Source organism: Triturus cristatus, chromosome 2_2 (genome assembly GCF_964204655.1).
Source record: "Triturus cristatus chromosome 2_2, aTriCri1.1, whole genome shotgun sequence".
NCBI classification, from domain to species: Eukaryota; Metazoa; Chordata; class Amphibia; order Caudata; family Salamandridae; genus Triturus; species Triturus cristatus.
This window is the reverse complement of record NC_140582.1, coordinates 1,230,278,078-1,230,290,789: the sequence shown is the minus strand read 5'-3', so window position 1 is coordinate 1,230,290,789 and position 12,712 is coordinate 1,230,278,078. Positions and strand designations below refer to the sequence as shown.

Genomic DNA, 12,712 nt, shown 5'->3' with positions numbered 1-12,712 from the left:
CTGACCTCTTCCATGAAATTCTTAAGGGTCTCATTGAGATTGGCCAGGTCCTCCCTGGATGCAAAGTTAGCGGAAGGAGAGCTTAAACTGCTCGGGGTTGGCGGGCCGGCCGGGGACGGCAGGGGCGGATGCCCGGAAGAGCCCTTGACAGCGGGCACCGAGCGGACCCTGTGTGCAGTTCCTTCAGCCGGGAAGTCTCTAACCGTGGCCCTGCGGATTCGTTTGGGGCGGGGAGGTCCTGCCTCCTCATTCGACTCTTGTCCCGTCGTGTGACCCCCAGAAATGACCCCCGAGTCATCAGGGCAGCTGGCCTTGAGGAGGTCTGCAGCCCAGGCCAGTCCTTTGGATTTGGCTAGTTCAATAATTGCTGCTAACTGTGCGTCTTGCGAATTGCCCTGCTGGGTCTCATCGACCTGGGACGGCGTCGAGAAGAGCGCTGGGGTACCCTCACTTTCCATCTCGGACTGGGTCCTAACCTGAAAGAGAAATGAACGTAAGCAGCGGCCAATACCATTTGAGACCGGCCCCTACCCGCCCTGAAACCAATCCGCGCCGTCACACCCGCTACTACTTACTCTCACGGAAGCGAACGCACCTCCTTCAGCCCTGAACGTATGCTGTCCCAGATATCCTGCATACAAAGAACAAAAACTGTTAAAAACGCGCCCCAGGGCGACCTTGTTCTTGGCCGTGCAAGCCAGGAGCCTACTCTCCCCTTCCTTCCCCACCCTTTGGCACACTTACACCCCTTTCCGGCAGCAAGCGTGTTCGTCTGATACACCTACCCTTGGCACAATCTAGGAGGAAGAGAGGAGAGGATGAAACGACAATTTAACTTCACTGCTGCTATAACCTACATGCATGTCCCCAAAGCAGCACCTGCGCAAGAAAGTGAATGGGGAGGGGAGCCTGGGGAAGTGTAAGAAGCGTTTGGTTTAACAACTTGTGCCACATCGCAGCGTTAGCGGGCACGGACCCCTGTCCTGTGAGAGCCTTGCTAACCGAATGTCTTGAGCACCAATTCTAATACTTTACAACACTTTTTTTTTTTTTTTTGCAAATGGAGATAAAGTGATTGCGCAGAATATAGGCTGTTCGGCATTATCAACAAGACTCGAGTTTATCTCCCAGTTCCCCAGGTCACATCCGCTCCCTCGCTGGTGTTGGGTCACCGAGGGTGAGCGGGGAGGGCGCGCGCGCCACAAATAAACCCCCCCCCGCGTGCGTGAACCCGCCCCGGACACGACAGCCAAAGAAAGTAAGAAGGGGGGGTGAAATTCCACATGTCGCAAAGTGGCGAAGCGACCACGCGCCTGCCAACTCGCGCCAGACGGGCACTAACGCACCCATGTCGACGAAGAAACAATTCACCCAACTAACGAGTCTGGTGGAATGCCGTCAGGCCTGGGCCCACGCGTGAGAGTTCCAACGAGCATCACACCAAAGATAGCAAACACTGTACAGTGGGCCGCGCAGGCACTACCACTAGACAACAAGAATGCGCCTACAAGTCCAAATAGGACCTGCAACAATTCCCTCAACAAGCTGCCTGGTCACGTGACCCCAGACTGAGCTAGAGGCCCGCACCCGCCACATCTCGGGCATCAAGGCGCACGCAATTATTCCAAATAGCAAAACTCAACATACACACGAGGAGCATGGTGCAGCCCATCGTTTTTGTCGAACCCGGGACAACAGCTTGGGTTCAGGATCGGGAAGATTAAGTGATTCGCCCAGAATCACAGGATGTGAACGCGTCCCCGAGGCTCGAAACCCCGGTTTCCAGCACCAGAATCGGCAAACTAGCCGCCAGACCACAAATTGCGTGTACGCCTTTAAGACCGTAATTGAGACTGAAAGCCGTTACTTGGTAAGTGCGAGCTTGAACTTCTGTGGCTGCGTGAGTCTTTTCAGCGTGCACGCGTCGCTTCAGCAGCCGCAAGCCTCTCCAAGCGAACAGTTGGAGTCTCCGACCGCCCCTTAGGCCACAAAGCGTCTGTCGGGATTAGCCCGGAACACAGGCCTCTGGCAACCAACAGGGTAATACCCAATTGACCCTTTTAGTACCTGGGTAAGGAACAATAAAGAGCAAGCAACAAATTGGTACAAAAGGAAAAGATAAGAAAATAACTTTGGACAAGAGCACACTAATTGACTCTATATCTAGTTTATTAATCTAGACAGATTTTATCAAAATATTTGGACTTTCCTGCATCAGGAATGACCACGGACCTTAATGGAAGCAACAAAGCAAAAAATACAACAACACAAATATACATAAATTGAACATGTGCAGAACGTCACCAACAAAAAAAGACTAATAAACACAAAAAAGTTAACCCCTAAACAAACATATCATTTTCTGTTAGTGTCCTCCTAATAATTTCAGGACGAACCACTGGAAGGAAGTCCACAGAGCGCGCTGCGACACAACAAATTATTGTCGGACTTTCTCAGCACACTCAACAGTGAATAACCACACTGTACTTATTTTCAAGGACTCCTCCTTCAAAACCGGGTCTACGCAATTGCGTTTCGGCCATATATTTTCCTCGGCCTCCTCAGGACAGGGTTAATACAAGGAATGTACACACACTACAAAAAAGAAGTATATACACGTATAAATATACAAATATTTACATAAAACTAATCACAAGCATAGTCGTAGCAGTTCGCCATGCCGCCCAACGGGGAGCCTGTAGTCGGTGACCGTCACCAGGGGACCCAGGGGTGAGCCGGGGACTTACATAGGAAAAGATAATCAAGGGAAATCTATATGTTCATACCGAAAGGTGCTATAGTTATAGAGACCACCAGCGTGTCAATCTCTCAGGCTGGCGGAAAAAATGTGTCACACCACAGACCCAGTGCATGGTCCACCATAGCAGTTGGTGCCCCCACCACACAAAGATAGCAAGAACCTCGAGAAAACCCACTCTCACTTTCTCTCCCCCATGGCTCTTCCTGCGGGTCTCACAGGAGTAAACAGACATATTGTACTTACAGTGGTAGGGTGGTCCGAAGGACGCTCCTACGTGTGGGTCATCCGGGTCCACAGGTACCCAAAAGGGTGCCGACCCTATTAACAAGGAATTCAGGGGCTCAACACTCATGGCAGCGCAAATAATGCAAATAAGGGGGATACAACAAGGGGTAATGGGCGCTTACCTTCCTTCACCAGGAAGTCCTCCCTGCTTGCACTGACTGGCAACGACTTGTTTAATAAGCCTAGTCCGCATCGAATCCGGGAGAAAATCCCCACAACACCTTTCCCGCCGAAGTAAGGGACCTAACTCCCCCGGGACGGCCCGCGACAAAACTATCCCCGGACATGGCCACGGGGGACCCTTCTACATTGAGCCCGCCCCAACCGAAAGTGCACCTTCCCTGACCGGGAACCGAACCCGGAACACCAGGGAGCGTGGCAGCACTGGTAACGGCAGTGGTGGCGGCCTGGGGCTTCACCGGGTCTTAACCCCACCGGGGCGAAGCCCCCCCCCCCGAGCCCACCCGCGGCGTACTCCGGACAGGAGACTTAGTCGTGTTGGCAGGGGGGACTGACGTCGGGGGTTGCAAGAATGTCGGGCAGGTGAACGGTGTGAATACAGAGGACCCAGTAGCCTCGCGATGAAGGGTCAGTTGGGCCCACTTCCCACAAACCAGGCCTCCTATGCATCGCTTGCTAACGCATGATGGAATCTTGACGCACACCACCAGTGTGAGACACGAACCGCGTCTCCACCCTGCAGCCCCCCTAGTCCCCCCACAACCACGCAACACCGACAGCACTCCGCGCACGGCCCCCCCCCCACCCGTGGTACACCGCCCACAGGGCCCCGTCTCCTGGTACTGCCCAGGGACAGGGCCGGGGCGAGAGGAAGGTCACCGGCAAACTCACCGCGTAAGCTTGTAGCAGGCTGAGCGCGCACACGACGATTCAGCGACGACGAACTGCGACCTCGGCCCAAGGCGAACGAGCGGACAAGAGGGCGAGGAGGGGGCGGAGACAGAATATGTACCCCCCTGGCTCCTCCCCGCCGGAAGCAGCTATCTGCTGGGGTCTCCCTTGGTCTATCCCAGGGACACAACCTCCCACCCCTGTGCCTTCCTGTGGCACTAAGGCGGCCGCCCTCAAAGGGGCGGGCCGCTGCGCAACCCCCCCCGGGCAGCCTTACATAGTCAACACATGCGAACAAAACAATCGCAAGCAGTGCTGAGGGAAGGTGAACACTTAACTGATGCAGGCTGCCAGCAGCGAAGAAAGAGGGAGTCCAGCAGGAGTCATCAACAGTTATTGTGCCAAGAGGCGCCTGATTGGATAAGAGACTGGAACACGAACTTGATGTTTTTTTCCAAGCTTCATGGGAAATGAAGTCTTTGTTTCTGTTTGTTATTGGTTTTAAATGGCTGCTGTTAAAATTAAAGAAGAATAGCGTAATCCTTGCCTCAGTAACCTGACATGGAATATGTCCCACAGAGCAATCTGAAACCTTGTCAGCAATGATCCTGGTCTTCTACCAAAGCGGTTTAACGGAGTTCAATGGACACAGAATGCCTGCTGGACTGATGTTAGATATCAGAAGATGGCGCTCCATCTCCACAGCGTTAGTCCGATCTTGTTGTTCATCATGGTATCATTTTCAAAGCATTGTTTTTTATTCACAAATGACAACAGACCCTGCTATTGAACAACAAATTATTTTTTACATCCCAAAACGAAGTTTGCGATCCGGGAAACTGATGATGCACCCATTTTCCATAAAGTAGTGCAGGGTGGTTGATCTTTCTCGATAGTGGCAGCTCGACACGGGGAACAGCCTTTCCCTTGAGGTTTATCTGGAAAACCATAGCTGGAGTTCAGGAAAATAATGGCCTGGCTCTTTCTTTATGGATGTTACTTCTTTTGTCAGTAGGAGCTTCAACCGGTAGCGCCAAGATACCCATGGGTGAATGTTTCTGCTCTATAAATGCCAATACATCAATGGTACTGTCATTTAGATAAATAAAGCCCACTGAACACGTGGAAAGGGAATCTAGTTTGGCAAGTGTGACCAGTTAAGAGGTTGTTGACTGGGTGCCATGGATGGGAGATGTTGTGTAGGCGGCATGTCAATGACTCTTTATAAAGATATATATAATCCCATAGCAAGGGAAGTAGAGTTTGATGGCAGGCTAATATTTTCTTTCCTCTGAGGGCTTTGCAGTAGGCTTCGAGGACGTTTTAGGATGTGGGGTTTTGGCGGTGTCTCTTCCTTCACCAGCTTGCCTCTGTTGCCAGCACTGCGCGGATTGGAGAGTTTTGGGGTAGAGCATGTAGGTTTTGGTCTTATGGATTTTCATTAACTAAGTTGCTATCTTCCTAGAGTATGTGAGAACGTGGATATGGTGTGGTGCACAAGGTCAGGCAGGAATGAACTGCAGAGGAGCTAGAGCTCTCATGTACTACTGAATACCTCTCTTCTCATCAATGAGGTGAGAGACCGTCATAAACAATCTACACTGCTCTAGCCAGCGGAATCTGTGGGCACGGTGGTGAAATGTGAACATCCCATGTAGAATATCTGCTCTAGTCTATGAAATGTCCTTTGTGGTCTCTATATTATATTCCCTCTGCCAGATTTCACATCAGCTAAAGACTATTCTCTTTCATCAGGTCGCCACCTGGGCTGTGCGCAGGTCTTCGATGGGATGGGACAGGAGTTTGCACATGCCTGGCAACTGGGCGACATCCATTTTAATGACGATGAACACTTTGTGCCTCCAGACACTGAGTATGGCATCAGTCTTCTAAAAGTGAGTGACTACCCTTTAAAATAATATTTTTGTTCTGCTGCACGTGGAAGGGCGGGGGTGGCTGGGTCGAAATGAGATGAATCACCTGAATAGCCTGGTGACCTACAACCATTCATATGTACACATACATTGAAAACCCATCTATAACCCAACAGATAGCTTTACCAACAAGCATTGGTAAAGTCAATAGATCTGGCTTTAATGCACTAAAAACTGAAGCATGTGCAACTGCTGTTTCCTTACTTATTGGCAGGAAAGAAACATGGTCTGTGGCTGGAAGCCAATTTCACAGTTAGCAGAGTAATCATTCCTGAACATAAAGATTACCTGCACTGAAGGGTAGCGTTAAATAACTTGTAAATTCAATTAGAGAAATGGTAGGCGGCTCCCTGGCTGAACAGCTTGTTGGTGTTAAAACTACTGAGAAACATCTGCAGCAATGAATAGAAAAACAGGGCGCGCTGCTACCCACTGGGGAATATATTCTTCATGTTAAATGCAGATAAATGCACAAACGGAACTAGCGCGAGGCAAACTCATTTGTTGTGTTTGTTTCCTATGGTCCAGCTGCTTCATATTCCCGCGAAACTTAACACAAATAAAGTGGCATGCAGTTTATCCGCCAACATAAGCTTTCTGATTACACATCACTGCAAGTTCAGCACACAGATGTTGAGCGCTCTTTGCTCAGACACAGTCACATTAAAGACAGCTTGCTTGGCTGCTGAACTTGTGCCTAACTTGTTCTCTGTGCGAGAGAAGCTTGCAGTGCTGTTGTATATCTTGCATTGTAACAGAAAGGTACAGTGAGTGAACACAATCCCTGCTCGTCGCCATTGTAATGAGGAGCCAGATCCGAAGAATTGGTGGAGAAAGGGTTTTATTCAAGTATATAGATAACTATAAACCCACAGGTGAAGAAAAACGAAGCACAAAGCTACAGCTAGCCAGCTCCCCACCGTTAACCACATCGCTAACATTCCACCACGTCACCTGGCAACAGACCAATGACATATAAGAATTCCAACAATTACATGTTTACAGAGATAATATGTATCCATACAACAGGTGCTCTTAGCTCATCTTGGGCCGCAATGGCTAGAAAGGAGAAGGAAAGGGGAAAAAGACGTGATAAAAGGTAGAGACCTATGTTTATGTTAAAGGTATTACAGTTTGGGGGTAGTGGGACTAAAACACATAGGCAGCTGCAATGCACCAAACTAGCCAGAGGGACCATGAGGTGCTGAGTGTATGAACAGTGCCAGCTCCTCCGCTAAGGCAAAGGAGCGCGCTTCACTGCTCTTAGAGCAGTGAAAAAAGAAAAATTATAATAACGTTATCATTTTATTTTTCGTTGCTGCAGGGGTGGGTGAGAATGGGGCGGGGCTGGTGGCTCAGGGAGGAGTGGTTTGTGCACATTAAGTGTGCATGACTGCTTGGCTGGCCGTCTTGTACCCGCCAAACAGTCATGCGCACTTTGCATGTTCCCCACCAGGCTGTAATGCACAGCCTGGTGGGGAATATGCACAGACTCCCTGTTCCCATCTGCAGCACTCAGACCAATCACAACGCTGCATTGCAGAGTTGTGATTGGCTTACGGGAGTCTGTAGGCTTCCTGCTTCTTACAGATTTGAGTCGGGAAGAGAAAAGAAGCGGAAAAATATTTTTCAACCACACCTGTTTCCTACCAGCTAACACTGCGTATGAAGACCTAGTAATCCAAATGGCATTGTGCACAGGCAAACATGAGGGAAGTTATGCCACATGGGCAAGAATGGAAGTTGGTGACACAAGCCATAGCAATGCATCTTTTTAAAGACAGGTATACTTCCTAATGCTGTAAAAATACACTGCAAGAGTAAGGAAAGAAGCAGAAGAGCAAACACGTTTGAAAACTAGCAGAAACTACTCAATCTTTAAGGCCCAAACTTCTCCTGGTACGCAAGCTTGCTAAAATGTTGAGCAGAAGTTCACTCCCCAAACCCATTTCATGTTACAAAAGTCAGACAAGCCCCAGTTGGACTAGCCCTACTGGGTAATGGCTCAAACATTCACCAGCAAGGTGCCCTTCACATGCAAGGGTAAGAGACAAAGCTCTCTGTAGCATGCTGCCGTGACAGCACAACAACAAATCAGCGTGCACTGTCTCTTACCCTTCTGTCCTCACCCATCCACAGGAGCCTGATCATTTTTTGGTCGCGCATTCGAGACCGCTTGTATATACATATATATATTTTAGTATATACTTATATGTTATGTACTTTGTGGGCTCTGGAGATCAGCCCTAGGACTTGTCTGCTTCCGCTTAGGAACTTTTTTTTCTGTTGAACTGCCTCTATTTAACTGTCTAATAGAAAACAACCAGCAGAGGTCAGTAAAATACCAGAATTGTTTTCTGCTGAGGGACTGTCTGATTTTTATTAGGTCTCGTCTGGCTTTGCAGCTGCATGCGCTGCTTGCTCTGCAAGGGCTTCTTGAAATCGATACAGTTTCAGAAGGGGACTTGAAGCCCCGCCCCTTCTTTTAATTGGTTTGCGTCATTGTGCATGCTAAACGTTGTGTTTCTATTGTAAAGGAGGTTTCTTAGTCCCTCCTTGTTACCGCCGTGTCCCCTTTTGGCCCCGCCCACCTGGACTGGATCCTTTACTTGTGGCGTGATACTGTCCCCTTTAATTAGTGGGAGAGAACTTTTTTTTGTCATTCTGGCTGTGAAGCGTGATGTTCTAAGTTGTATGTGGACACCACGCTCCGTTTATTGATTTATTTTCTTACTTTCATTTGGAGCGCGGCGCTGAAGCGCAATGTTCTAAGTTGAATGTGGACACCGCGTTCCGTTTATTAATTAATTTTTTTACTTTCATTCGGAGCGTGGCGCCCGAACATCGGCTCAAAATCCTGTGATTCTAGGAATATCACTTCTCTCTTCCCGTGTCCCAAAAATGAATATGTCCTTGTGTAATGTCACTATGGGTCTCTTGTAAAGCATTCCAACACCTTCTGATCAAGTTCTCTCTATAACAGAAATACAAAAAAAGAAAATCTTGTCTGGTCTACATATGGTGCCTATGTAGGGTGTCGACGTGGGTCTTTCTTTCATTTCTACTAAAAGGCCACTGCAGGAAGAGGTGGGGATAATCGGCTTAGTGCCCGACGGTGTTGAGATGCTTGAACTTTGGTGGCGCTCGCGTGGCGCTCTTCTCCGCCTAGCGACCTTCCTTGTTTATGTCTGCAGAGAATCGTGAGCCGCACTGTCGTCGTCCAATCAGACGCACGCCCCAGATGCAGCGCAGTTCCAAGGTTGCAGTACTTGTTACCATCGCTTCACAGGTTACCTACGTGGAGAGCTTGGGTTTCTAGTTGCCCCTCATTATAGCCATGCCTTCCCGACTGGAGGATTACCAGGAGTTCCACACCGTGGGCAGTGGGTCGTACGGGAAGTGTAAGAAGGTGATGAGGAAATCGGACGGCAAGGTGAGGTGGGCTCAGTGAGACCAGGGGTGCTCACGGGTACTCCAGCTGGTAGGGCAGAGGGACATCAACGAGAATGAATCTGTGTCTGCATGGGATTTGGTGTAATTATTAGCAGTTTGGAACCGAGTATTAATGATGCGTGGTTATTGAGTGGTATAGAGTTTGTGGGCGAAGCGGTGCGCGTCTACTGTTTACCACAAAGACAGGAATTTTCTCTTTGATTGTTGTTTCCCCACCGTACAACAACGGTTTGTTTCCATTGTGTTTAGCTTCTTGTATCACGGTGGTATGTTGCAGCTTGGTCAACTAAGCAGCTTCGCGGTGTTTCTGACTTAGAAACATGGGTGCAATAAAATAATGGAAAGCAGGGTTTTTTACTTCATTGTATTCTCATGGGGCGCGTGTTCCTTACCTGAGAGCCTTCTCCGACTGTGACGCAGGAGCCATTTTTTTAGCCGGAGTAGGATTTGGCAGGGTGAGGTTAAGAATCGCCCCTGGTTGAAGTTGTGTGGGGGTCTCCGTGGTGTTGACAGGGATTCACTGGTGTCTTCAGATTTATAGAGCACTTTAAAATAACTTTTCAGCATGCTGAAGACTTCTGTACAGCACAGCTTAAAGACATAGGCAAAGTCAATATCTCTGGCGAAACACTTATAAGGTCCCAAAGGTGAGACCTATTGGCTATGCCAATGCTTGTTGTTCTGGTGACTGCCTCGATTTAACTTTCTTGATAGAAAATGACCAGCAGAGGTCAGTAAAATACCAGAATCACTTAAGTATTCTCTAGATTCCAGTCCATTGAAATTGTCTTCCACGAGCACCCGTAGACGATAATATTTTTTTCAAATCTTGTATTTTCAGTGATATGACCACCTAAGGCCCTGATTTTATATTAAAAACAGAGCTATGGACATTACCATTTCCAGCTGAAAGGCTATATTTCTCTCCATGTGTTCCCATACCTGGTGTGCCACGCAGTTTTGTGCTTACTTTCCCTCCATGTTGAAGAACAGTGGATGTTTCAGCACCCAGGCTAATGTGCTGCATAGCTAAATACACATAAGGTCCCAAAGGCAAGACCTATTGCATTGCAAGTGCTTGTTCTTAGCTTCCAAAGACCCTTGCTCTTTCTAGTTCACATGAGAATGTATCTTCCTGCTCTTTTAGAGAAAACATGCTTCCACTGTATCAGCTGCCAGCAGAATGGTACGGATTTTGTTTTTTACTATCTTAACCTAACTCTTCTCTGATGTGTAAGTTGAGTGATTATTGTCTCTGCAAGTTAACTTTCATTGCAATTCCATCTGCCTGATCCCTTCCACTCACTCACACATTTCACCTCCCCCGCCCCTCATTAACTCTGCTGTTAAATTTACCTATAGGCCTTTGATTAAAAAAGAATAGTTAAACAGGTTAATATCCCTAATAAACGTCGAGGCCAAGATCTATGCATCCAACCTACTGGCAGACCTGGAGACTTGGGTCAGAAGCAAAAACTTGATTAAAAAGACAAACAGGATTCCGGGCCGGCATGGGAATCCTAACAAACTTATCAGCACTAACTCTTCTAGCTAAGTAAGCAATAGACAACTCTAACATCCTATATACATGCTTTCTAGACCTCAAAGCAGCTTTTGATAAAGTGCCAAGAGCCAAACTATGGGCCAAAATGAAAGCTTGGGGTGCCCCTCCTAACCTATTGGGAGCAATCATCAACTTATATTCGCATACCTGGATCCAAATAAAAAAGGGGACGGTCGGCGCCTAACAAAGAAATTTCCAACAATAAACGGGCTAAAGCAATGATGTGTGCTGGCCCCTAGCCTATTCAACATCTATACTACCGACCTAGAGAGCAACCTACGCACAATCCAGGGTGACCCACCAAAATTGGGACAAACCACTATAGCGAGCCTGCAATATGCGAACGATATAGTGGTTCTCTCTCAAACTCCACTTGGTTTACAACGGCTGGTTTCACAACTCGCGCTGTACATCTCTTACGCACATTTAACAATAAACCTTAAAATTTTTTACGTCCTATGCTTCTCCAGTTGTCGCAAAAAACGATCAAAATTTGTTTGGAGGATAAATTCCTGTACTCTAAACCAGGTGGATGAATATAAATATTTGTGCATCCTACTAGATCGCCATTTAAACTATAAACATCATTTGGACCGTGGGAACACAAGATCAAAACAACTACAATTCGCTTTCAAAACTATACAAAAAAAACTAAGTGGAAGCTCAACCAGCCACTTATTAAAGGTTGTAGCAGCAACATTTCTGCCCTCAATCACATATGCTTTGGAAATGATGGACACCAACGACTCTAAAACGCTAAACCTTGCCCAATCAAGATTGTTCAAAAAACTGTTCTTAATTCCGCGCCATATTCCCCAAGCGCAAATACGCCTGGAATACGGATTAACAAACCAGATACCGGCCAGACAAGGGGTCCTGGCCAAATATAACTGGCGAATGAGGGCCGCTGAAGAGAACACGCTAGCCCATCATTGCTGGGAAGAGGTCGAACAACAGGCTAGGCAGACCAATTCAACATGCAAGACTCTTAGGCAAGCGCTTCTATCGCTATACCGGGAAGAAGCTTGGCACTCACCAATGTAATATCTTGCTTTTAAACAAATCACTAACAAAGCCATCAAACAAGCATTGTTGCAAATAGATAACGCATTAGTGGCTGGCAAAAGTCATGCCTGGATTGTGATGCCAACGTATAAACAACTGAAACAACAAGCCTATTTACAAGAATGCTTCAGGGATCACTATAAGAGTAAACTAAGCTTACTGAGATTGGGGTGGTTTCCGACCAAAGACCTTACCCCAAAATGGTTACGGACCTGGCCATCTCTGGATTGTCGCCTCTGTGACAAGGGAGTAGAGTCGTTACTACATCTATTATGTATTTGCCCGGCCTTACACAATCTAAGGAAGATCCTACTGAGGCCAACCCTAAGAGAAACACAAGTCAAGACCTGCAGGGCGGCTGTGATAAAATGCCTCAGTGGGTCTTCGATACAACTTTCCTGCAAAACGATACAATTCCTGATATCTGCGGCCCAAGAGCTCGAAAAAAAGGCAGCTGCAAAACAGGAACTGGGAGATATGGACACTTTGCAGCCGGACCCAGATCCTCCTTGATGCACTTCACAGCCTACCCTCCTCCCTCCTTTCTTTAATTCCAAAACACTGCAAGCACTTTACTTGAGTCAGGGGGGACAGACACATTTAACCAAATATAAGCCCTAACATGCGCTGCATCCCTTGTTATAACAGTCATTTTCTGGCCCCAATCTTCTAATGAGAGGGCCATTGCCTCAAAGTGCTACTCCTGTTTTTATTCTTCTTGTATATTTTAAAGCACTCTCCCTGTTTTTACTCATCATATATATTTGTGTAATGCTGCCCAGCACACGGGGGCATGTT

General features: G+C 47.6%; 1 protein-coding gene across 1 annotated transcript in view; it reads left to right on the top strand.

The window, feature by feature from the left end:
- LOC146863461 (matrix metalloproteinase-21-like) overlaps positions 1–12,712 on the top strand; it is a 607,400-nt gene that overhangs the window by 258,415 nt on the left and 336,273 nt on the right. The window contains exon 4 of the mRNA XM_085642889.1: positions 5,654–5,793. Within this exon, the coding sequence (XP_085499015.1) occupies positions 5,654–5,793 (140 nt within the window). The remainder of the gene's footprint in view (positions 1–5,653; positions 5,794–12,712) is intronic.